This window comes from Camarhynchus parvulus, chromosome 1A, assembly GCF_901933205.1.
Source record: "Camarhynchus parvulus chromosome 1A, STF_HiC, whole genome shotgun sequence".
Classification (NCBI taxonomy): domain Eukaryota; kingdom Metazoa; phylum Chordata; class Aves; order Passeriformes; family Thraupidae; genus Camarhynchus; species Camarhynchus parvulus.
Window position 1 is genome coordinate 18945671 of NC_044586.1, and position 25554 is coordinate 18971224.

At 40.2% G+C, this 25554-nt stretch overlaps 1 protein-coding gene across 3 annotated transcripts; it reads left to right on the top strand.

Annotated features, from left to right (window-relative positions):
• Positions 1–3378: 3378 nt before the first annotated feature.
• Positions 3379–20816, top strand: C1AH12orf75 (chromosome 1A C12orf75 homolog). Of its 3 annotated transcripts, XM_030960926.1 has the most exons (6): positions 3379–3465; positions 10902–10926; positions 16489–16524; positions 17468–17557; positions 18328–18363; positions 19728–20816. In XM_030960926.1, the coding sequence occupies exons 1-5, from the start codon at positions 3423–3425 to the stop codon at positions 18335–18337; spliced, it is 204 nt and encodes a 67-aa protein (XP_030816786.1). In that variant the 5' UTR covers positions 3379–3422; the 3' UTR covers positions 18338–18363; positions 19728–20816. The 3 variants fall into 3 exon arrangements, with proteins under 3 accessions (XP_030816786.1, XP_030816785.1, XP_030816787.1); XM_030960925.1 differs by lacking the exon at positions 3379–3465 and having other exon boundaries at positions 9528–10926; XM_030960927.1 differs by lacking the exon at positions 3379–3465 and having other exon boundaries at positions 9528–10926; positions 17468–17547; positions 18323–18363.
• The last annotated feature ends 4738 nt before the right edge of the window (positions 20817–25554 follow it).

Below are 25554 nucleotides of genomic sequence, written 5' to 3' on the forward strand. Positions count from 1 at the left end.
TTGGTTTGTTTTTTTTTTTTTTTTTGTTAGACTGGGACTTGGACTACAGAATTTTTCAAGAAGAATTATCCTTTCAGGCTTACTGGGAAATTGGGTCGTAACTTTCTGTTGTTTACTGGCTAAGTGTTCACAAGCACCATCTATCCTTTATCATAATATTTAAAGAAGTCAGTGAAACCTACAAGCCCAGGTTGCTAGCTATAAAACAACAGTGCTCTAGCAAGACTGTAAAGCTGGACAGGGAGAAACATAATACAAGGTAGCCTGAAAACATGGGAAGTAGAACTTGAAAGCAATGGAATTGAGAAGCAACGATAAACAAAGTGGTTGCACTGGCAAACTCTGACCACATATTTGCAGTGCGACTTGCGCCTCTTAAACAGGGCAAGTTTGGTCTAAATTGAATTCCTGTTGTAAATTTGATTAGGAAAAAAATTATCTCATGGTGCTAACTACTGATGAAGAACTGACAAATTTTTCAGGACATTTGCAATTTTGAGAACCTCCATGTCTACGAGACACTGTTCAAAAGAAAATACTCAGAAGATGCTAATTAGCACTATATTTTTTTATATAAAATCATAGAATATCCTGAGTTGGAAGACATGCACAAGGATCATCAAAGTCTTGCTCTTATACTTGCATAAACTGAGATCTAACCTTTTGTAAGCAAATGTTTTGTTAGAAAGAAATAATGGATACATAATGTTTCTGTGTGGATACTTAAATAAAAAAAGGATTTTGGAAAGTATCTATTATTGTGCAAATAAGGGATGTTCCCTAGGACACAGAAGTAATGGGTTTTATCGATCCTTTCCATAGACTTGCATAGCAGCTTGACAGACAGATTGTTTGGATTTTAAGCACTCAGACCAGCAAAAATGTCCAAAAGGGGAAAATCGCTGGAATTTCAGATTTAGATAATACCATCAATCAATCTGTTTTCTCAGATGGGTAAATTTTCTGTTAATTTAGGGAAAGAATAACAAAATCCTTTTTCACTACAACTTCTGAAATACTTACAGAAGTTTACATCCATACATCTCCCAGTCTTCCTCAGAGGAGATTATGTAGGGTGTGTGATGGCAGGAGTTTGCTGATGCAAGTAACACATTGCTCCTTTCCCTTAATGTCAAGGGTTCATTTAATTAACTTGCTTAGGTGACTGTATTTTGCTACCAGTTATTTTCAGTAATGAAGTGAAATGCTCTGTTAGGGTAAAACACAAGTAAAGTTGAAACTGTGTCTTCCCATTTGTAGTAGGAGGCAAGTACAATAGAGCTGCCAAGATAGGGGCTGACTCATTACAATCCCAGACACTGTATAGAGGAATACATCACATTTCCTGTCATAAGTCCCCTGAAAGTGCTACTAACTCCAGCTTTGGATGTGTGTGCTGGAAGTTTCTTGTCTTATTGTGTTGACAATAGTGCAGCCCTTAGTTTGTGCACACAGGGTGCTTGGCTTGTGTGCAATACACTGAACTTGTAGAGGAGTGAGAACATTTAGAAGTTAGATCACCTTTCTGTCATCCTTAATACCACTGCAGGTTACCACAGCCTCACGTCTTCTCCTTGTGGCCAGGGCAGTGGCTTGGTGTCAAGGCATCTCCAGGGGAATTTTGCCTCCCAGCTGCCTTTTCTAAACATGACTGGGTTTCTGTGCTCACCACAACTGCTTCCGCCAAGGTAAACTGCATATTAAAAATACACTCATAGATACTTCAAAATGTGCCAAGCCTATGTTCAATGTGGGTTGCTGGGAGGTTTTTTTTGGTTTGTTTTTACTTTAGAAAACCATGGGGCCTTAAGGAGCATGTCTTTCAGCATTGCTTTCAGAGCACCCTTTCTTCCTTCTTAACTCTGCCACTAAAAATTCTCTTTGGACTGATGCTCGGTGCTGAAAGCTTGGCCTGAGGGTTCATTTTTCAATGTGTGAATTACAGAAAACTGACTATCAAAAAGAGGTGGTTTTAAACCTTTGTGAGATTTTTTTTTCTGAAGAAAAATGCACACATTTGCACTCTCTGTCTGCTGTAGGATCAGTGATGGTGAAGAAATTGTGCAGTCAAACCTATGTGCCCATTAGCCCTGTCCTATTAAATTTTGAGCTGGTTGTTCAGGTTCAGACAATTTGTTGGGAAGGTATAGACAAAGACCCTGGAAATACTTTCTGCAATTTACATGAAAATAGGTGGCCAGTCAGAGCAGGGAGATGTTACACCCTTGTCATGAGGTGGACATCAGTGAGCCCATGTAAGTGTTCCTCCCTAGGGCAAAAATCCATAGGAGACTGGATGTTATTGCCTCTGCTGCTTATGGAGCTGCTTTGTTTTAATGTGTACTTCTTGGGAAACCTGTAAGAGAATTGTGATTTCTTTTTTTTTCACCCTTCTCAGAACACACTGCAAGATCAGGCAGCAGCACTTTATATCTGGTCCTTTTGTAGAAGACAATTATCAGTCAGATGCATATGTGATGATCATACTGGTGTATTTGTGACACCCTTAAAACATCTTTCTGAGCCCTTAAACAAATTTGTTGTAGCAGTAGTATCTATCTGTCTATCTATCTAGAGTATTTGCAGTTGTCTCTAGATGTATCCATTGGATTTCAGCTTCCTGCTCATTTCAGGATGGAGGAGGAGAAACCAAGCCATCAAGATTTTAGAGTATTTTAATCCTTTGTGTGGAAGACAGGTTTGGGTTAACAGAAAGTCAATTTCTTTTTGGTAAATGACACAAATGTTGAATGAAAACGATCGCTTGAAGAATTTGTATACTTATCTTTCATGTTTCTCAGTGCTGCTGATATTTTGGGGAAAGTGAATCTAAAGCTCTTCTCAACTCAATGAGTCTTCAGTTTCACCATCATGTTTCTTTTAAGTAGAGAAATACCCAAGCCAATCATAAAGATTTGCTTAAAATAGGGAACAGGATGTTACTGATAGCAGATATAGAGTATGCAGCCTGTTCCTGTGGTTACGCCGATGTTCCCCTTGGCGAATGAAGGGTGTCCCAAAGCTCCCGTGAAACCAAAGAGTGTGAGCCAAAGAGCATCTCCACTGCTCGAGGAGGCTCTGGGCTTATTGCCTGAGAGTGGGGGTCGTTCGTAGCCCTGCATGCTTGAGCCTGGACTGAGCCATATCTCCGGCTTAGCAGCTCCAGCCCGTCCGGGCGAGGAGACAGCCAGGGGTGTGGCTCTCCCTGGGGAGGAACAGGGGGTGAGGCGAGGGGCCGGGGCAGAGGCCGGGCGGCTCGGGGCCGGCGGTTTCCCGGGCGATGGGTGGGGAGAGGAGGAGGAGGAGGAAGAGGAGGAGGAGGGGTCCCCGCGGCTTTATCTCCCACCCGGCTCCGCCTGCCGTCGGCTGTCTCCCGTGACCGCCGCGCACCGGCGGGCGCAGCGCCGGCCAGGGCAGCGCCCATGGGCTGCGGCAACTCCACGGCTGGCGGCGCGGGCGGGCGAGGTAGGGTGGCGGGGCGGGCCGGGCCGGGCCGGGCGAGCGGCGGAGCGAGCATCCCCACCGTGCTGGGGAGCTCTGCGGGACTGGGGGGGGGCAGCGGCGGGCATGCACCCGCACTCGGCGGGGATACAGCCCCCGGCGCGAGGGGTGCCCGTCCGAGCCGCGGGAATCGCTGCCCTCCCTCTTGCAAGAGCATCTTCCTTTCCCGAGGCTGATCCGCTTGCTCAGGGCGAGAGGGTGATGTGGCCTGCCGCAGCACCGGCGGCTTTTTGGTACCCACTTGTCGCTAGAATCACCACCTCCGACTGAAGCTGCCCAAGGCACGGCGAGCCCAGGCCGGGAGCTGGACGTAGCGATCCCGCCAGGGGTGTCAGCTCCGTCCTCTTCGCTTCCCTATACGGCCACGAATGCCACTTCTGAAATGAATTTGTGCAACATCTTCGCCTTTTGCTTGTTGGAGAAGTTGGAGGATATTCCAGGATTGAGGTTTCATGCATGTTAATGTCTACTGCTGGCTGGTGAGTCCAGCTGGCTCCCTTATTTGTTCATTGCTATTTTCAAAAGAGATAAGATCTGGAAAGATGGTGCTGTTGTGCTCTTCCTCCCCCCTGCCCCCGCAGAATAGGAAAGTACATGGAAACTGGTAAGTGGACCTTCACCCTGTAATTATATGAGCATTTCCCAATCATTTTTCATCCTAGCTGCACTTGGCAAACATTGCCACCTGTTCCAGTACCTTTATCAAGTCTTTCAGATGCACTTGTGAGCTTTCAGCTCTTCAAAATATGCAAAATAATGGTTGGACAATTTAGAATTACTGGGTCCCCATCTCTTACTGTTTTGATTTGATTTGAATTAACCAGAGTTTCAGTGGTGCTTTGGGTGGTGCTAGTCCTGACTTGGTCCTGCCTGTGAGTGTGAGTGATGCTGTCTTCTCTAGGGTGTACGTATGTGTGTATGCTTGTGGGTGCGACGCTGTTCAACTCTGCACTCCACACTTGGAGGAGAATGTGATTCTGCCATTCCTTACTCTGTTTCTGTTAAATGATTATAACTTAGGTTTTAGGTACTATGTCTAGCCATCAGAGGCCTCTCTCACCCATAAAGAACACACTGTGTGAATTTGCTTGAACATCCAGTGCCCTTACTGGAGCTGTCCCGTTTGCATACATGAATTCTCTCCCTTCAGTTGATTCCCACGTTGCTGTGACTGGAAGTTCCTTCTGTATATGACCAGTCTAGCTTCATACCACTGAGGTGATGCTTGTTCACATCTGATTTCTGTTTGCTGGATAAAAGCACCAGAGAAGTTCAGATGAGACTGTTGAGTCAATTATTAGTCCATTTGTTGTAGTTTCTAAGTTGATGTTGATTTGACTGCCCTGTGGAACTTGTACCAGGGTACAAATGGGTAAATGTCAAGTAGACTAACTCTGACAGCAGTATTTTTTTGAACTCAAAGTTTGTTTAAATGTGTCCCTTTGCATTAGAGGTAGTTGTCTTGAACAGGTTTGTAGATACATTAAGTATTTTCACTGATGGTCTGACCCCTTTGATAGTTAAACTTACTTATATGTTTTACATATACATTTGAACTTGCATTTTTTGTAAACTTTTAAATGCTCTTTAGAAATATTCCACAGATCTCTAAGGGCTTAGTGCAGGTAAAAACCAACAGTGCCATGTAAAACCCATCTTTAGTATAATGGAATTATTACTGTTGCACAGATAGACCTCTCCAAATCCAATGCAGCTCTGAAAGGTCCAGTTCACTTCTCACTTTCACCACTGTCAGTCAGGAAATACTCTGTGCAGTCTATGGTCTTAAAATAACAAGCAGCTGGTAATAAAAGCAAGATGTTGGATGTCTACTATTTATTTACTTCATTTAACATTCCTTACAAAGTGTGTCTAATGAAAATAAAATTATTTTATAAAGGGGAAGGAGAAAACTTACGGTTTTTGTTTGGAATCCTCGAGCTTTTCAGGAAAATGCAACTCATAATTTCACCAAAAGATGTGAAGACTGTGTAAATACAAATAAATTTTATGGCATGCACAGCGTGACTACATTTTTAATGCTAAAGTTATGACTATTCTGTAGTCGGTAATGTCAAAGCTAGAGGTACATAACATGTAATTAACCTGTAACACTCTCTGTCATATCATATGACTAAGTATAATATTGTAGCATACTTCACAGAACACATTAAATGTGTTACACCAATCCCCATTTTCTTACTCTGGTAAAATTCCTATTGTAGCCTAATTTGATTTTTCCTGAGCAGATGTATATATAGTGATAGTTCAGCTAATTATATTATCTTCTGTTGCATGGCTAGAATGACATCAGAGCTTTCAGCTCTATGGTCTGTGAGATCTAAACTAATAGACATGATGCAGAATAACATTTCTGTCTGTGGTGCAGTACTTCAGAACACCAGTATAACTCACAGCATTCAAATGTTCTTTCCAGAGTATCAGACAATGGCAAAATCTCTTCAATTGAGAAATGGCAATTTCAGTTATCCATGTAAACTGATGTATATACATCCTTCTTAAATTACCTAGCTATTTTATGTATTAACTATGGATTATAGTTATTTCTCAACTTGCTGTTTTCCTTATGTTTTGTTGTCTCATTTTTCATATCCTTCTTTCATGTTATTTCCTAGAGTTTTAGAAGCTCAACAATAGCTCTTCTTTTTTGTGTATGTCTTTTAAAAATATGCTGTTATACATTAATTTCCTTTTTTTCCCCCTGAGTTAAGGCATTTCCCTTCATTCTAATGATTCTTCACTAAAAATTTTTAACTGCCTCCTCCTTTCCATATCTAGTATAGTAGCAATGACAGCACTGTAAATTATAGTACTCTTTGGAGGCTGTCAGTCTAGCCTTAATTTAAATATATAGAGAAGCTCTTAGTCTGTGGAAAGCTTCAAGTACGGTCCAGTTATGATGAAGGAGAACTTTCACACCAAGTTTTAACAGATTTATTAACTTCAAGTTTGGTGCAATGCCCAGGAAGTCATCGTACCATTCTATTGATTGGGTCTAATCTGTGTACCGAACTCCCACCTGATGAGCTGAAGAAATAATCGACGTGAAACAAATTGATGATATTCTGTCATCAGTTACAATGGGGGTATAAATGAAATAAATTCATGGATGTTAGAATGCGCTTCCTTACTGCTGACTGTTGGAGCACATCAGAAAGAAGCCTGCAATAGAAAACTCATTCTTAACAATTGCATGTATGTGTGTGTAATTTGGAGGGGTTTTATTTGCTTTTTTAACAATTTGATGTGCAAGAAAATGTCATAGGACATTGTTCATTAAAAAATATTAGAAAAATGTTTCATAATCTGCTCAAAAGTCAGGTCCTGGCATTTTTTGTATCAACTTTATTTATGTGAGGGGTTGCATCTCATGCTTTTTATATTTTTCTGAAGCTTTTGCCTTTCACCTTCACTCATGATGCATTTCTCAGCACAGAGGAGTACCCTCAGTGGCTACAAATGTCTCTCAACCATCTTTTGCATTAGGCCTGCATTTACCAAAATCCTGCAGTGTTGCCAAGAGAAGCTGCTGTTGTTCTGAAAGAGCAAAACCCCCTCTCACCTAGTGGAAGATGGTTTTGGGATAAATTCATCTTCTTTTGACTTGTTACTGTTTAAATGCTGTGGGGTTTTTCTGAGGGATCACAGCTCCACTCTTCTAGACAGAATGTTTTTCTTCTGTAATCACTGGGGCTCAGAGCAGTGTGTGGCTGAATGGGCCATGATTATTTGCAGGCCGTACTCTTTCTTCTCCTTCTGCAGCTCTAAAATACCAAAATGCAGCCGAGATCCTACTGTGTAAATGGTGCGAGCAGAGAGGTCATTCAGGACAATTCAGTATTGCCTATTTTTTTGGATGTGGCTTTGTAGCTACTCTTTAGTGTCTTGCTGAGGTTCGGTTAGAAAAACCAAGCAAGCAAGAGCCTATCAAGAGAAGGCTTATGGGGTCAAGTGCTGCCTTTTCTTAGGCCAAGCTCTTATAGTGGAAAAAAATGGACAAGCTTTATATATGTGAGCCTTTTCTCAAGTAGTTTATGGAAACCATCATATCTATGAGAGCAGTAGGCCTTGCTGCTATGGAGCGAGCTGTAGAGTGTTTGTGGATTGGTAGTAAACAAGATTCTTTGGCTGAACTTCTGGCAGAAGGAACTTGGGCAGCAATAAAATTGTGTTGCTCTCTAAACATGCAAGAGTTAGACAAATATGTTGGTGAAGTAACAGGGTGAGGGTGAATGGATTGGGCCTCACAAATAAACATGTCTGTATGAACTGAGATGTTTTTGGTTCCTTGAGAAATAATATCTATGTGTAAGGAATGTTCAGGCTCCCTAATGAACAAAAACTTAGACGCTTTTACATAGAGATTTTTTTATAGTACACCTAGCTAAAATTATGTTCATTTGCAAGCTCAGAACTCTTGCAGGAAGAAAACTCCTTTGTTAACTCAAAACACTCTCAGATCTATTGTCAAGTCCTTAGTGATATTTGAGTGAATTTGAACCAAAGATTGTTTCACTTTTGCTAGTGAAAATGAGAAATAACCCCACTGAAATTAATGGAATCCCATCAATGAAAGTGAAGATAAACTGGTTTGCTGTGCTTATAAAAAAGTAGAAAACTGTCACAGACATTTCTTTTATGAAAAATCCTCTCTTAGGATTTTCCTGCTGGAGCTGAGAAGTTCAGCAACAAGAGGTAAAAAATAGGTTATCTTCTGCTGTGGAATGCAACAGGTCTGTCTGGATTGGCACAACTTGCATGTTTATAGTTAATGGCCAATCCAGAACTGAGATCTCTCGGACACAGTCTGAGAGAGATTTGTGTTATCATTTCTTTACTTTTCTTAGCTTTGCTTAGCAGCCTCTGGAAACTCTCCTTTCCTTTTCTTTTTTTAGTATAGTATATGTATATATCATAACATAATAAATCAAGCCTTCTGTAATGGAGTCAAGGATCTCATCTCTTCCTTCACCCAAACACCCTTGTGACCACCATCACAGAAAACAATGTTTTTCTTTTTACATGTATTTTTAAATTTATGCCATAAAATTAAATTTAAAAGTAAAACTGATTTCTTAAAAAGTGAATTTGTTTTGATCATACTCAGTTCTCAAAGTTTTTGTGTGAAATACATTTCAAAACACTGCTGTGATTTTTCAGCAGTGTACTCTTGCTAATATTCCAAGAAAACAAGTGCTGCTATGTGTGAACGTTAGTGGCATATTTCCAAACATGGAATTTTATAGCTCTACACAAAGCCCAGGCTGATGGGTTTGAGTGACATCTCCCATCTCCAGAGTGAGGATGTATTTGTACCATAATGCATTGAAGACAGGCATGGCACTAAACATGGACGTGGCACTGAAGTGCACCCAGTGATTGACTGGAACTTGATTATCGCCTCTGGAGAGTGTAGCAGTGCTGTTGGCGCACAATTTTTCTCCCTTGGCTTGAGGTTTCAGTGTGTGTATTAAACACTGTACTTTTGCTGTACTTCCTGCAAGCAAGACAAATTTTTCAGATCAGCATCCAAGGTGCTTAGACTCAGAAGAGTCTTGGCAAAGGCCTCTGAAAGGGCCACGAACCTTTTTATAGAAACTGATTTTGGTCACAGAGAGTTTAGATTAAAACGTAAGAAAGTTATGGCCCTTGTGCAGAATAGACACAGCAAAGGAATAGTTTCTTCTGGAAAAAATTAAAAATCCTGCTAGATCCAGCTAGGTTTTTCAAAACACATGTTGTCTGAAGTGTTGCCGATGCCTGGGCTCTATCTAGAGGTGCCCTGAAGGCTCATTGCTGAGCTGACTGGATGAACTGGCCCTGGTAGCAGAAAATGTCTCCCTACATTGACAGAGATTGAGCTCGCACAGCAATGCCAGCCTTCCATCTGGACACAATTAATTTGAGAGGTTTACATGTAGTGCTTCATAGATGTGCCCACAAAGCCAAAAAGTCTCAGAGGGCTGCCTGGTGGAGTAAGGTTTTAAAGCAAGAGCCTAAGCTTATTGTGACTAGAGCTACTCCCTCCAACTTAAGTAAGGCTTTCTACTGATACATGTAGCCATACTGAGATTTTGCTGACTCTGGAAGCAAGACTAACAGAAAAAATGTGTACAGTTTCATACGAGTCTAGTCTGTGTTGTTGCTGGGAAAAGGAGGGATAGTCACATCGTAGGAAATAGGAATGACGTTGTGTTCAGGAATTAGTTGTAAAGGGTGATGTTTTCTGCCGTTCAAGCAATCCATTCAGGTAGACAGAGCCAGAAAGCCTTGCAGGTCTATTACTTCCTTTTGTTAAAAATAAGAATGCAAAAGGCATATTCTTACACATCAAAGAGAGATGAAAGGTATTTGCTATTTATATATATTTTTCATCAGCAGAAGAAATAAAAGTTTTCCAAAAAATGAAGTACCGTGGGAGAAAAAACTCAGCCTACCTCCAAACTCAAAAAATCTCTGGGATTGGCTACTTCTGTTTCTTCAGAATGAGCTCAGATCACCTTTTCCAGCTAAGTACTAAGAGGAAAGGAGAAGTGAAAGGTTTTTCTAATGTCTGCCCTAACTTCTGTAATTAATAGAAGGGATAATTTACTAGTTACTCAGCTGAATTATATACTAGCAAGACCAACATAACATTAGTAACTTGGGAGGAACAAGAAAGAGTTTGTACTTGGGTAAATGTTTATCTCCCAGCAAGAAACATCTGAGTCACCAAAACAAGAAAGTCAGTCACTTATACCAGGCAGCCAGGTGGCAGCTTTTGTCTCTTTGGTTTTTTGTTAAATAGCAAGATGAATTAAGGGATGGTTGATCTTGTTAGGTGTCTGGCGCTTTGGAAGGGTTGTGTCCCAAAATGTTTATATTAGTTCTGCTAGTCATTTTATAAAACTTTGTTTATCTGGCAGGAAGAATGAGGCAGCATTTTACACATGTCGTGCCAGCTCTACAACTGCACCAAGTGGCAGAATAATCGGGCACTTGGGAGTAATTGCCTGGTTAGTTGTGCCGACTTTGTGGCAGACAAAACCACCAGAGTTTTGAGCAAATGGAAGCATATAAAATTAAGAAAGAGTATTTTTTTCTTATGTTGCTCCCATCTTGAGTGACTGCACCTGGGCACTGGTCCACAGCAGCATCATTTTCACACTGGGCCACTGAGTCTGGCCCAGATGTGATAGATTTAAGGGATTGTGTGGATAGACATTAAGGATAAATGTAGCAATCATGAGAAATGTGTTCTCTTACAGTAGCAAATTTTTGTTGCTATTTCTGTGTTGTTTAGGAGAGAAAGACAGAAAAACAGTTACTGCACTGTTGGTTGGTTTAGAGGATTATGCCATTACCTAGTAAACATGTTTTGGTTTTTTTTTTTGTCCTAGGTGCTACAGGGACTACTAAAGATGTGTAAGTACTTACTCTTCTCTACTCTTTTAAATATATAACCCTGGACATATTTTCAGTCATACTAGCCTTATACTAGATTTAGTCATACATGATTAATTGGCTTCTAACATATAATCAACACAACCAGATGTTTACTGTCTTTAGTGACAGCTTTCATCTCCACAAAACAACTCCTTGTCTTGTTTACTTTTCTACAGATTTCTTTGCTTGTTATTTCTCTAACAGAAATTTCTTTTCTCTGCTTCTGTTGAGACAGTTTTCTAGCAGAGCTGGTTGTGTTACTTCAGACTGCTTTTCCCCACCATGTGCCAGTGCACCTTTTTCCAAAGTCCATGTAATTGTATTAAGCCAGCACATACATTTCCACCAGGCCCAGTGAGAAATTTAGAAAGCCCCTGAGACAAATTCCCTCTCTTTTGATGAGACCCACTAACCTGTCCAACTTCCTTTTCAAAGTACCCACCTTCTCTAGCTATTCTCTGCATTAAAGATAGCATCTATTTGTTTGACACGGGGTAGCAGAGGCAACCCTACCCATCCTGTGTTCTCTAAATGTGCAAGGTCTTTTTTACAGCTATACTTACTTGCTGATACAGGAATGCACAGGAACAGCTTTATTCAGCCATAAATGTATTTTTCTACCAAAGAAAACCATAAAGAACTCCTCCCGAGGTCTTGCCTTCTCCTATTTCATGTAACTGGTATTTGCCACTAGAGTTTGCGACTGAGGGACCTGGGAAAGATTGTTATGTTATGCAATAGGAACATCCTTCGGTTTCATTTACTTCGCTTAGAATAACTCCTCTGATTAGATGGAGGAATCCTGGTGTAGAAATGAGGGCAGTCAAGTCAGATAAACAAGTGGAGGGAAGAGCTTAACAACAGGCTTGTCCTTGCTATTACAGAGCAAGGACAGGAGAACTAACAACAGGTGTCACTTGGCTGATCAACACTGTTGCCACAGATACTCTTGAGATCTGTCTTACCTCTGTAGTCTGTTTTCTGGGCTTGCAGTGCCAGACAATAAATTACAGAAGGGAATATTATAAGGAACCTCTTCTTGATGCAGCCTGCAGCATCACTGCCCTCAGTACTCCTGTATTTACAAACCCACTGGTTTAATTTACAGAAGGACCTTATTTATTGTTCAATTTAGATGATTTAAGGACTGACTTAGAACTGCATCTTTCTTTTTGCTCATCAGTAGTTTTAAATTTCAAAGTCTCACGCACTGTTGAATTATGAATGTTGTAGGCATGTTCCTGTGCTTAAAGGTATGGAATCTGTAGAACTGTGTGTATATATAGAACTGTGTTTAACTGTGTGTAAGCATTTTTAGAGCCTGGCTGCAGGAGTTAAAATGGGAACATTCTACTTATTAGTGTGAGTTCATCTGTCATGTTTCAAAATAGTATCAAAATAACTTGGAAAAAAATTAATTACTTGTGCAGTCTTCAACAAAGTGAAAGGGTCTATCATGGAGCTATTACTCATCCAGATTAAGGATAGTGGAGCCAGCCAAACAGTCCATATGAGTAATAGCATGGTTGAACTTTCTCATTGGATGTTAGAACACACCTACTAAAAAGGAATGGCAGTGATGACCCAAAAGCCCTAATCAGGCAGAAGATTTTTATGAAGGAAGTAAACTATCAGAAAAATTATTTTCATTTCATAGAAATGAAAAAAGCAGATTTGTATTAACTAATATTATAGATCCACAAAACCTTTTTTACACCTTTTTACTTTCATCAGCTAAAGTTTCTCTTTAAATAACCCTTATCTTTTTCTTTTGCTGTCAAATTTCAGTCATAGCAGTTTTGATCCAGAAAAACATTTAGGTGTGTCCATCCTTTCATGCTTTTGGATACCAAATCTGGTTATTGTAACATGAGGTTTCTCATTTCTTGACTGTGACTCATTGCCAAAGCACCATGACTCCTGGAGTGCGCAGCCAGATGGAAGCAAAGAGGGCTGGGTCCTGCTCGGAGCCCTCCTGGGTGACTGTGAGGAAGCTGCTTTGCCCTCTGGGCCTGGAGTTTCTCCACCAATTAGATAGGGGTGATGATATGATCTTCCTCTGAAAGGGCTCTTCCTCTCTGAGGGCTGTGTGGTGACAAGGACACGTGCTCCGAGAACATGTCTGCCCTCTGTGCTCCAACCCAGGATCTGCCAGCCAGCTTCAGCCCATACTCCTGCCCCACTAATAAAGAAACATTCATCACTGCTAATTGGGAAAGCCTAGCTGTAGGAGAAGTAAAGGATATGCTAGAAAGTAATGCAATGCCTGTGGTATTCAGTCTGTAGCTAAGTCTGGGGGAGTATTAGTTACAGTAGGAAGGAAAGGATACAACAGTTCAATTCCATTTCAAAATATTGAGAAGAAATGCATTGAATACAAATTAAAGGCCCTTGTTCCCAAGAAACACCAAGAATCTGAGGAGTAGTTGTCTGTCACTTGTTCAAAGTTCAATGAATCATTACTGGTGGGACTACTGAGCCCATCTAGAAAGGGTCTCTATAATGATAGGAACAAACAGAGCCATAAAAGCTGAGGTAAGAAAAATGTAGATGAAAAGAATTGGTGTGAATGCCTGTCATCTGACATTTAAAATATGTGAGAAATGGCAGATTCTTTTACCATCAAATGGACATAGGAATGATGGATGTAAAAGCTGACAGATGAACAAAGTGTGTTTTTCAGATTTTGGGTGACAGGAAGACTCTTGGGACAGACAAAACCTTACCAAAAGAAACACTTATTCAGCTGTAAATAGAATGCCATTTTGTGGATTTGCTCTTAAATCCGCCCATTGGCTCCAGGACTCTGCCCATGCTACCTGCTGAGAACCGTGCTCTCGGTTACTCTGCTGATGTCAACAGCATCTGAAGCACCAACACAGCAGCCAGTCAGCATAAAGCTCCTTGAACTGTTAAGTTCCTTTTGCTTTCTATTCCTGGTGCAGAAAAGCTTATCCTAGCTTGCTGTCCCTGGAGGACTGCTGGACTCCTGTGTCCATGTGAGCCCAGGAGATGGGAACAGTGCCGAAACCAAAGGAGCTTCTCTCCAGTCTCACTCCCACGTGGTTGAGCATTGCTGTTGTGGCTTTGCTCCGTGGAGCCACCCGTGTTCACTCAGCCACGGCACAGAAGCAGCGCCTGTCTCGGTGGCTCAGCAGACACTAAACATGCATAATTAGTGGGCACCCTGCAAAAGGGGGTCTTGAGCCATCACTTGTGAAGGTGAGAGGTGTGTGAATATGTGTAGTAAATAAACTGGGGCAGCATTCCTTCCTGAGCCCCCAGAAAGGTGTGTAAAATGGCTCATTCCTTAAGTGCCATCATCCAAATTTTTTTTCTTTTCCCTCTCACACTCCCATGTTACTCCTTCTCTGCTCATTCCCTCTTTCTGGCAGGGCTACAACAGTTTGCCCCCAATCATTGCCCAGCCCAAGAGCTGTTGTCTGTACAATTCTAGATTATTTTTGCTGTCGTGCATTTGAAGAAAAAAGGTATTGCAAAATTACTACTTTGATTTATAGCTAGTAAGAGGAAAGGAAGAAAGAAAAATGTTGAAAAACCCTCTCGTCTGCTCAATCATAGACCTGGATAATTTGTTTTGGTGAGAGAATTACAGTAATAGTCCGTGATGCCATATTACAAAACATTTCTGGAACAGAAGAAATTGGCCCTGTTTCTTACCAGGAAACATAAAAAAAACCCAAAACAAAACAACATTAATTTCCTGTTGGACAATATTGGTTATTATTCTTACAACTCCATTTCAGAGGCTTCAAGATGTGCCTGAAATTTTTGGTGCCTTTAAAGGACTCTTTTCTCTGGACAATGGTTAATCTGGATTATAGAAAATATTCCAAATAGTATGAGAAAATCAAGCCTGTGACACATTCAGTTTGTTCAAGAGAAATGACTGTTTGTGATCTTTTGGGATCCAAAGTCCCTTTCCTTAAGTAGAATTTTTTTCCCCCTAAAAATACATCCTCATTTCCACCCACTGATATACACAGGCTTTCCATTTTCTTCAGGAGTAACCGCCCCCCACTGTGACAGAGCAGCTTCACAGTCCTCAAGAAAAAACGTCTCTGCATTCTCTGTCAGTGTGTGTGAAGACTGTAACATGACTTAGGTGACTACATGGGGTCACAGGAGATGGGAAATGCCTTCTGACATGTCTCTGGTTCCTCCAGGAAGGGATGGCAGGAGGGTCAGGAAATGAGGAGTTTATTGATCAGTCTTTCTTGAGTGGTAAGATGTAGACAAAGACAGCAGACAAGGAGTGCTATGTCCTGCATAAATATAATTTAGCAAAATTGTAGAATAATAAGATTTTCTCCACGCCTCAACTATTAAAGGACCTGTGTACCCTTACTGTGGTGATGCAGGAAGGATAGTTGGTAATGTCCCCTAGGAAGAAGGTAGATGCCAGAAAATTTCCAAGCTGTAGCAGTATTTTAAGGCATTTTATCCCCTCCCAGGAGGTTTAAGGGCATTTTCTTGCACTTAAGACTGCATCTCACTATGAGCCCTCTGCTCTTCAGGCCAAAATCCCATTGACTTCAGGGCCCTGTAAGAGCATAGAGCCCCAGCAATTAAACAGCAGGCACATCAACCTCTTAGAGTAAATAAATTGGTCGGAGACCCAGCTAAAGTGCAGCTGCTGCCCCATCCATACCCCGTCGTGGAAGTAGAGCTCAGAATCCGAATATTTAATCAAAGGTGGGTGAGTGATTTGTGTGATGACTGATGTTGGGACACAGACTGAGACTGCAGCACAGGCATTGCACACTGAAGGAATAAGAATAAATTCTTTTTATTTTTTGCATTACCTTTGCCTTCACGTCAGTGCTGGTTACTTTAACCCCTGCTCCCATTCAGCTACACTGTACTACACAGTACATAACTGGGAGGAATCAAACCTCAGTGACTCTATTGATCTACAGACTGACCTGTGATTTTGCCCCAAAGTTAAAGAAGATGTAATTGCCCATTTATATGGGATTATTAACAGCATTTGGTCTGCAAACAGCAGGAATTGCAATGCCTCATTTTATAGAGAGGCCTTGTAACAGTTTCTGGATTCTGTAATAGCTGCTGTGAAAGTTTCTCTCTCCTCATCCTCACTCACATGCCAGCACAGACACCCACTGCCTTTCTTTCCTCTTTTAGGGGAATAGCAGTCCAGGCTTGTTCCTGTTACATGCAGAGCCTTAATGTTCCTTTTATGTGGGGAGTAGTGTGGGGACTCACTCAGGAATAGTGTTAATTCACGTGTTTCTGCTCCCAAATCTACTTTCAGATCTCACTGGTGGGGGTCATAAAAAGTAAGCTGCATCTTTTCTCAAGCCTTTATTTCTTCTGTACCTTATACTGGAAAATTGTCCCTTTTTTATACCTGTGTGAGTACTTTGTTGAATGGTGGATGCCCTAATTTAAACTGGGGTCAGTAATAGTTCTTCCCTTGCTTCTGGATTTACCCAGATGGACATGGAGCACCTGAAAGAAACAATCTGCTAACATGCTTTGTATCTTTTGATGTTGCAGAGCAGAAGAATCCATATCAGATGATGACAAAAGGAGGTAGGTGCTCTGCTCAACCAGGGTTAGCTTTATTTGCAATAGGCTGCAGCGAGTTCTGCCACCGGTTCTGCATCCTTCCTTCCCTCCTTACTCACAGCAACACCAACAATGCAGAGAAGAAAGAGAAAGAGAGGAGGAAATCTCACACAGAGTCAGGTATTGATGAGTCCACCCAGCCTGTTATTGAGCTTGGGAGGTGGGAACTTGGTGGTAAAAAGAGCACATTATCTTGCAGCTGTAGGTGATGTGCTCGATAAGGGCTGGTAGCCTCTGCCTTCACACCATCACCGCCGCAGAAGGTGACATTAGCCCTTGTGGGAGATCTCTGCTGGGCTGGAAGTTGAAGGAAGTATGAGTCTGTCATCAAGCAAATTAGAAATTGGCTCAGACTCCCAGGAGCTGGAGGAGGTGTGATTAATTCAGCACCTAACAGGGCAGAGCAGTCTAAAGGGAGTCTCTGCAGGTAACTCCAGGCACAGTAGAGGCTTTAAGGACCCATTTTTTTACCCCCCTTTATCTGTCCCTGCTTTTCGTACAGGAGCCAGAAAGTATCCTCTGCAAGTCTGTGAAGAGAGGGAGAGGGTTGGGCCATGAAAGTACCTAAGACACTTGTGCTCCTTTATATTAACAGTTTTCTCTACATGTGACCCTAAGCAGGGGCAAGCAGATTGCATTTATTAATGAGGTAAAAGTGCTATTTAATTGGTGTGCATTGTTTGAAGTGTGGTGCTTTGGTGGTCCTAGTGTCAAACATCAGTGTCAGATTAGCTCTGTCCTCAGCTGTATATACTCAGAAGAAGGTGTGCAGGTGGGGTTTATTATTGTCACAAGACAGCTGGGATCTCATGATAAACATCAGGAATTTGAGTGAAAAAGTAGCTCCTTTCACAAGGAGAAGTGTCCCAGCTGAGCTCTGATGTGCCTGTAATTATTTCTCCACCAGGAACTATGGAGGGGTGTACGTGGGCCTGCCATCGGATGCGGCTGCCATGGCTCCCAGTCAGACGAAAGCTGCACCCAAAGGTACTGGCAGGTTGTAGATTTATTTTCTCTTGCTTTCTGGGGATCATTTTATCTAGTAGGATGTATGTCCTTTAAAAATCAAGTATTATTTCAAACACACTGGCTAGCCTTGAAGCCTCTTAATGCTGTGAGGCTATTTATACTTGTCAAAGGGATTGTTCCCTTTTATTTAAAATTTTGCAGAAGGATCCTAGAGCAGATGCTGATAGTGTAGGTACATGGTCTTCTGAACATCTTCTCCACTCTCTGACTGCTCTGTGAATTGAAAAAAAACAAAACCCTGTTAGGACTAAGAGGCTGTGATAGATGCACTTGCAGAGCCCCAGCACTATTTTTAGTTTTGAAGGTATTTACTTGCATTGTGGTGAATTCCAGTAATAACAGTTAGTAAGTGCTTGCTTTCAGGTTTATTTCTGTTCTTAAATGAAACCCAGCAGAAACTGTTTCTTTTCCATGTTACATTTTTGAGCAGTGGGAAAAAGCATTAGATTTATAGCTATTTAATTGACAAGTCATAAACATGTAATTATGAAATAATGTAATATTCTTTTGATTTAACACAAAAAAATGCTGCTGTCACATATGTACAGCACAGAGTTTAGTCACTGACTGGTGCTTTCAAAATTTGCTGCAAAACAAGAAAATGAAAAACAGTAACACTTTTAACCAAAATAAAAGTAGCTGGTTTTGGAACAGTACTAACTAAACAAAACACGTGTTTTGTTTTGTTTTTTTAAAGATTTTAACCATCTTTGTTTTTCATTTTCTAATTAAGATTAGAAGGAAATAAAGACATCAAGATGCAAACAAACCAAGGTACAGTATGTTTTGATTAACATTATGTGCTTGGCATGCATTTGTTGAACAGAACAAGGCAGCAATGCTCCCTTTGATGCTCTAAGTCGGTCCGGGAACCACCAAATTACATCTCCAGCTGCATAGTAGCTTCTAAAGGCTGGACCAGGGACCAGTTCTCAGTGGGTGCAGATATAAATTAGACAGTAGTAAAGTCATCTTCTTGGTGAAAATTGAGAAGCAAGGAAACTTCATTTGGGAGCAAATAAAAATCAAATGTCCTTAGTGGTACTCAGACCTCCCATAAGAGGTGAGGTACGTCGGATCAGCATTTGCAGAGACAAAGATTTTTTCAGGAATGAGGATTTTGCAGTTAGAAAACATCTCCTTTTTTGGAAGGACTTTGAAGACCATAATGTGTCACCCAGTAAGTAATGTATTGGAGCTTTTCCCTTGCTATGGGAGTATCTGTGGGGGCTTCATTTTCCACCAGCTATAATAGAACATTGAAGATTTATAGGCTCTATTCCTGAGTGAAGAGTTTTGACTAAGTTTAAAAAAAAATGCTTTATTAATTCACGTCTGCAGAAAAAATAAAAACCAAGTTTCCATTCAGTACTTGAACTAAATAAACACTGACAAATTTTGATATGGAATTGTTTTGATGTCTAGCCAGTGGGGAGCTGAAAACTATTAAGCTGCCAACAATTTCCATAAGAAGTAGAGCTCTTTCCTAATTTCAGTGAAGAGAAACAGTTTTGACTGTGTTGGATGCAGGTGCTGGATGCAGGCCTTGTAGAGCAGAACACATATAATAAGTGCCTTTATTATAAGAGTGATTAAAGCCCCAGAACTTTTATAGGAGCAGTCCTAAACAGGGAGAAATTCAGGTGGTCTTCACAGCTAATTTCAGTAAGCTGGCTGAGATGTCTAAGCTAGAAACACCATCACCCTTGACCAGGTCAAGGCTCCAGCACCATCTTGAGATTGCAGCTTTCCAGCTGTGGTTTATGAACAGAGTCTGAGTTGCTTAGGTCCTTGTCTAGGTGCTTTAGTTGAATGCTTGAGGCTGGATATAATCAATCACTTGACTTTTTTTTGCTATTTAAAATAGCTGAAAGTGTGCTTTGCCTTCATTCATGCAAGATTAGAGCTTAGCTGCTGACTCAAGTCTTACACAGAAGAGCAGCTTCAAATCTGCAACGGTTCCTCTGAGCTCCACAAATTTATGTGCGTGTGTGTCTGAAGTTCATGGACTACAAATCTCTCAGTTTCTAGTGACAGCTTAGTTCTCTGGTTTATGTATAGAACATTCCTGTGTTGCTTTTCCACTATTGTTTTACCACTCTACCTAAATCTGTTCCTTTTTTTTTTTTTTGGAACAGTCTATTAAGAACAGTTGCCAGTGCTTTGGAGAGAGCTGTCTTTGTGCTGAAGATTTTGATATTTACACAGCCTTCCAGAGAGCAAGAGAGATCAGAGCACCAAAAAATCCAAACTGTTCCAAGTTCCAACTACGGGTAAAGCTTAAAGTATAGCGTTGAATTTGTTTCCAATGATAGTTCCATTATGGAAACCTCCTGCTGTTCTCCAGTGAAAGATGAAATTAGTGAACTCATGGTGGATGTTTCTGCACAAGAGCTAACTTTGATGATCTGCAACTTATTTCTCTGTGGCCATATTGCAGATTCCATCAGCTATCAGCTATGCTTCATATATTTCCTCAAAAAAAGTTTGATAGATTTTATATAGAAAACTATCACTACTGTCCATTAAATAGTTTCTATGGTAGATTCCTGTAAATTAATTGTTATTTTACTTCAGAGTAATATATTTGACAGGTTTGCATCTTTTGGGGAATATTGCAAATTTTCATAATTTTGCTGTGAAATATTAAGAATAGGATGAAACAAGCTTAAGACCTTAAGGTTCTTTATAATTATTACTGTTCCTTTTATACCATGAGACAAATATTAGTGTTTAATTTTCACCTTGTAAAAAGATGTTGCTCAAGGAAATTGATTCAAATCAGAACGATATACTTAATTTTATTATTTACATGTCTGTTTATATTTTAGTTTAGCTATATCTTTTATAAAGTATTACATGTAAAAAAATACAAACAAAATAAACTATTATGTGTTCCATTCCATGTAATAATAATAATATGTCCTTGCATAAGGATGAAGTGATAGTATTTTCAGAGATAGTGGGACTAAACTCCAGTGCTGCACCCTCCTGACCTGTACAGTATTTTTGATCACTATTAGAGTTTTATATCCCTGTCTCATCTGAAAGCAGCTCCAGTATGGCAAATTGAAACAGAATGAGTATTATTACTACTTTAGCAAATTGTTCAGGTTTTAAAATTCATTAAGTTAATAGCAATTGTAAGTTTCACATAGAACATAAAACAGATTGTACATTTACAGATGGCTCAATAAGTATTTAAACTACTAAAGCCTTTTGCATTATTCTTTAGTCAAACTCTTTTTAATGGGACTTAATACACCATACACTTTAAATAATCAAATAAACACAAAAACCCCACCCAATCTGCATCATATTAATATATTACTGTACATTCATGACCATTTTTAAAATGAAAAGAAAACAACAAACCATAAAATTTGGGCATGAAGAAATAAGCCACCGTGAACCGTGAAATTCCTGCCCTTTTCACTGATACCCATTACTGCCAATGAACTACCATTGACTATGATTTACAGTAACTTGCAGCTTTCACTTTTATATAGTAGTAGTTTGATGTGAAGCTTGCAAAAAGAGATATTTAAAAGTATTCCTTGCTTGTCCTCTTTTAATTATTTGTGACATTATTTATTGCTATTCTCTAGCAGTCTGCTACTTGGGTTATCAATGATTTCAGGCTTCCAGCTCCTGTATCTCATTCTTGACTGTCAACCTCAAACTGAGATGAAATAAGCTTTAAGATGTGGTGTTAAAATATCTCTCAGTATGAATGAAAGTCTGTAGATTGCATCTGCAGTGTCTTGTTCTTGCAAGCCAGACTGGTGAGGACTCAAGTAGCCCTGGGTGATAAACATGCAGGCTTTTCTCCTACCTGCTTACCATAGCATGAGGGTATAGTTTCAACTTCACATGTTCCACAAATGGCCAAAATGGTTTGCACAAGTTTATTTAGTACAGAGCAATGCCTGACCTGATCACGATTGTTTTTCCCAAAGCAGAAAAAGCATCAGTCGTCCTAGAATACATCAGCATTCAGATTGTGCTCAAAAAGCCAACAGCTGGTGCCAGTAATCAACCCAGTTGTTTATCCAGTTCTGTCCTTCAGTTGCTGGGAAGAATTATCAAAAAGGTGGACAGGGCTAAAATCGAACATCATTTGTTCTGCTAGTGACATCTGAAGCTTCATGTGTGGGCAGAGGGAGGAATGAGGTGATTACTAATGAACAGCTCCTCGCAGCTGGTGGTGGGACAGTTGCAAGGGGTACTTTCCTTGGTTCGCATCATTGCTTGTTTTTCCTGTGCAGAGCTACAGAGAAGCTTGGAGCACTTTGCAGAATTGGTCTTTTAATGTTTCATCCTCTGAATGTGTGTGAGGTACAGTGGTTTCTTAATATTTTTGTTCCTCTGTGTCGTTTAATCTCAGAAGTTTACTGACCAACTGACAAATGTGCAGCATCACAGACTGGAACCTCTAAAATAGACATACATTCATTTATACTATGCAAGCCTGTGCCAACAAACTAAAGAGCTATGACCATGCTCTTGTCTTCAATTTGCAGATTCTTGTCTTTTGTTTTCCCAAAGATCCGTGAATCTAGAAACTGTGTTACAGTATGCTGTATTCTGTCCTGGCCAAATTCCACTTAGGGAACTGATTTTCTGCTCATGAAAAGTCCTCTATGGTGAGCCGCCTTTGTTAAGAAAAGCACATGTCATTTCATGGAGAAATGAGTGTATCTGCTCTTTCAAAACTTACAGTCTATGGATATTTCTGTTAGGAGGAGGAACAAAAAATAAACCCTATATGCCAGCTGCCAGCTGTGCATGTGACGGCATCCTTGGAGAATATTTAGGCACTCAAAAGATTATTCAGTGGGAGAACTGAGAACAGAACACAAGGAGCCATTGAATGCCAGAGTTATTATTAAGGAATATACTTTGGTTTTGTCAAAACATCTTGAATTACCATTTGGGAAAAATAAACATTTAAATGTTGGGGCTGTAATACCATTTTCCTTGCAGTGATTACTGTTCCTCCAGCCAGACCTGAGGAGCCAGTGGAAATAATTCAGCAAAGAGTTGACTTGGGCTTTATAATCTCACAGTCTCTGATCTGAAATTCTTTGGTAGCCCAGAAATATTATGCTTGAACTCGTGAATCTTGAAAAATTCTGGAGTAGGAAAACATAAGATTGAAACAACACACAATCTCTTATATTGCAAATTTTGGTCTCATACAAACTGTATCACCTCAAAGCTTCTCTTTTGAATTATGCTAATGAGACAGTGCATTTATTTTGCTTTCTACTTAATGCAGGAGCTCTGTTGTAAGTGCCCAACTTCTCAGTTTCTGGGTAGCCCAGACAGAAATACTGCCTGTCTTTTATGTGCCATACACATCCTGGTGTAGTTCAGATGATGTGACAACTCTAAGCCTCTATGTTGCTCAAGGGTTAAATCTTGTCACTAAGAGAGTTGCAGAATACCTGGTAAAAGCCAGTGTAAGCTCAGTTAGAACTTCATTCACTAGAAATGAAATGTTTTCCTAGCAAAGTCCACACAAGGCTGAAGCTGCAGAAAATCATAGAGGTGAAATTTGTCTCTAATGAACACAAAGTACTAATTTACTTGTTTTCATCCTGCATGTCTGGCAAAGGAGATTCTGCTGTATGGGACTATGGTTGAAATGGCATCACTATTCCCTGTCACCCACACAAGTCTAGCAATTCTCAATAATCATGCTTCCCAAGCAGTCAGTGAGTCACTGCTGATCTGTTTTCTGCAAAGTAGACCTCTGTTTGGTTCCCATGGTGATCAGAAGTGACAGTTATTACAGGCTGCTACTACAGATTAACAGTTGTGTGTGCCCACTAAAAGAAGCTCTTACCTGGTTATAGTCCCTGGATGTTTTGCAGTGCATCATCATTGCTTCCTACTGACAGCAATTTAAATGCTTCAGGTGAATTGGCTTTGTGGAGAATAGGCTGAAGGAGGGGAATTTGGGGAGTATTTTTGTTTTGCAATGTGTTTAGAACAAGATGAAGAAAATAACAACTCTGTAAACTTTCCATAGAGCAATGGTGGTCCAGTATTGCAGGAAATCTTTTGAGGCTGGGCTAAATGACTCAACCTTTCTTTTAAAGATAATCAAGCACAGAACTTAGGTTTATCACAACAGGAGCTATTTCATTTCATCTGATCTAACAATTTTTGCTGAAACTCAGGGGTTTTCAAACACAGAAGAATTTCCTAGACAGCAGAAATCTGTCACCCCTGTTGTGGGACCTTCTGCGTACTGGTCACTATCTGGTCACTATTAAAATACGTATAGCTGAAGATAGGACTCAGCTCATGAACCAGCTCATTCTGTGAAGTGCAGTGAAACTCTCATTAGTATAGCTATACTGAGAAAAGTACCACAGGATGAAGCTCGGGTAAAAGTGGGCTTTGTGTGCCAGAAAGGAGAAAACGCATAGGATAACAGGAGAATGGGGATTATTGTGCAGTGAAGAGAGATGTAGAAAGAGGTTAGGAACAGAAAATTATGTAAAAAAGGAAATATCTTAATTAAGTATCCTCTGCGTTTCTCTGTGATTCTAATCTCTAGAGCAAGAAGTAGACAGCTGCCAAATTGTTTTAAGACTGAAGAGAAATGTGAGTTGGCTTATCAGGTCATTCCAACCCTCAGATGTCTGAGACTGCAAACCTTTAAGTAAATAACTTGTCTCATTTTTATTTGCTTAAAGTCCAGTGTAATGAGCCCATGCACTTTAATGGTCCTTCTGGGTGTTACCAGGATATATAAATATCCTGCTGTCTCTTTCAAAATTACTTTTAGTGTTTCCTTTAGTTTATGTCTATAGGCAGTCTGTGAAAAAGACGTAAAAACAAAGATGTAAAAACAATTAACACGGTTAATACAGGAATAGATTACATTGCAAGAATAGATAACATGCAAAAAGGAAGCCAATGTTTAATCTGAAAAACAGTGTAGAGATAAAACCTAAACTTTGGTTTAGTTATGCCATGTATTTTAGATTTCTGATATAACTAATGAATCACTGTGCAAGTGATTCATTTGGGTCACAGCACCTTATTGGTACTCTAGAATTATCTGTCCACTCACAGAATTTTGTTTCTGATCTTTGATTCCTATGTTACAGGAGATGGCAGTAATGTGAAATACTAAATTCCACACTTCACCTTTGTCATCCACTTCTTGTGTTGTCTGAATATCAGTGTTATCTGCAGGATGGCTTCATCTCCATAAAAACTGAGGTTCTGATTCAGAATGACAGTTAATTAGAAGCAAGTAATATTTGGTAACAGTTTTGTGGGGGATACCAGACTGCTAGAAAATGCAAGACTTCATTGCAGTGAGGGAGGCATTCAAACTTCGGAGAGTCCACACTGCATCACTATCAAACTTGACTTGTCAGTATGCAAATATAAAACCACACACATAAATAAACAAAATCAGGGAGGTAACGCACACTTTCAAGCTTATATCCAATATCATGTTTATGGTTATGTGTTACTGGAGTCTGACTGTAACCTGGAGCTGTGCATATTTACCTTACTTACAGCTAGGTTTGCATTCCCCAAAGGATATTGCTGTGAGGAAGCCTTGGAAGGACTCCCACTACCTGGGTTGTTTGTAGGAGCCTCACATGCTTATGGGAAATCAACCAATAGACTTTCTCTAAAATTAAAAGATTTAGTCAGATCATAATGTGTAAATAATATCAACTTGATCAAACTCCAAGTATCTGGTAATTAAAACAATGTACTTCATATTTGAAGTCTCACATGAAATCAGCTGCCTGCTTCTTTTTCCTCTTCCAAATTGTGAGTTACCCAAATAAATAAATAAATTCTTTTGGCTTTACAAGGAACTGCTTCAGATCATCAGATAGAAACAAACCATTTCTGGCAGGGAATTAATTTCTAATAAGGAAACTGTGCCAGCCAGGAGAGACGGAGGGCTTATAAATTCCAGAT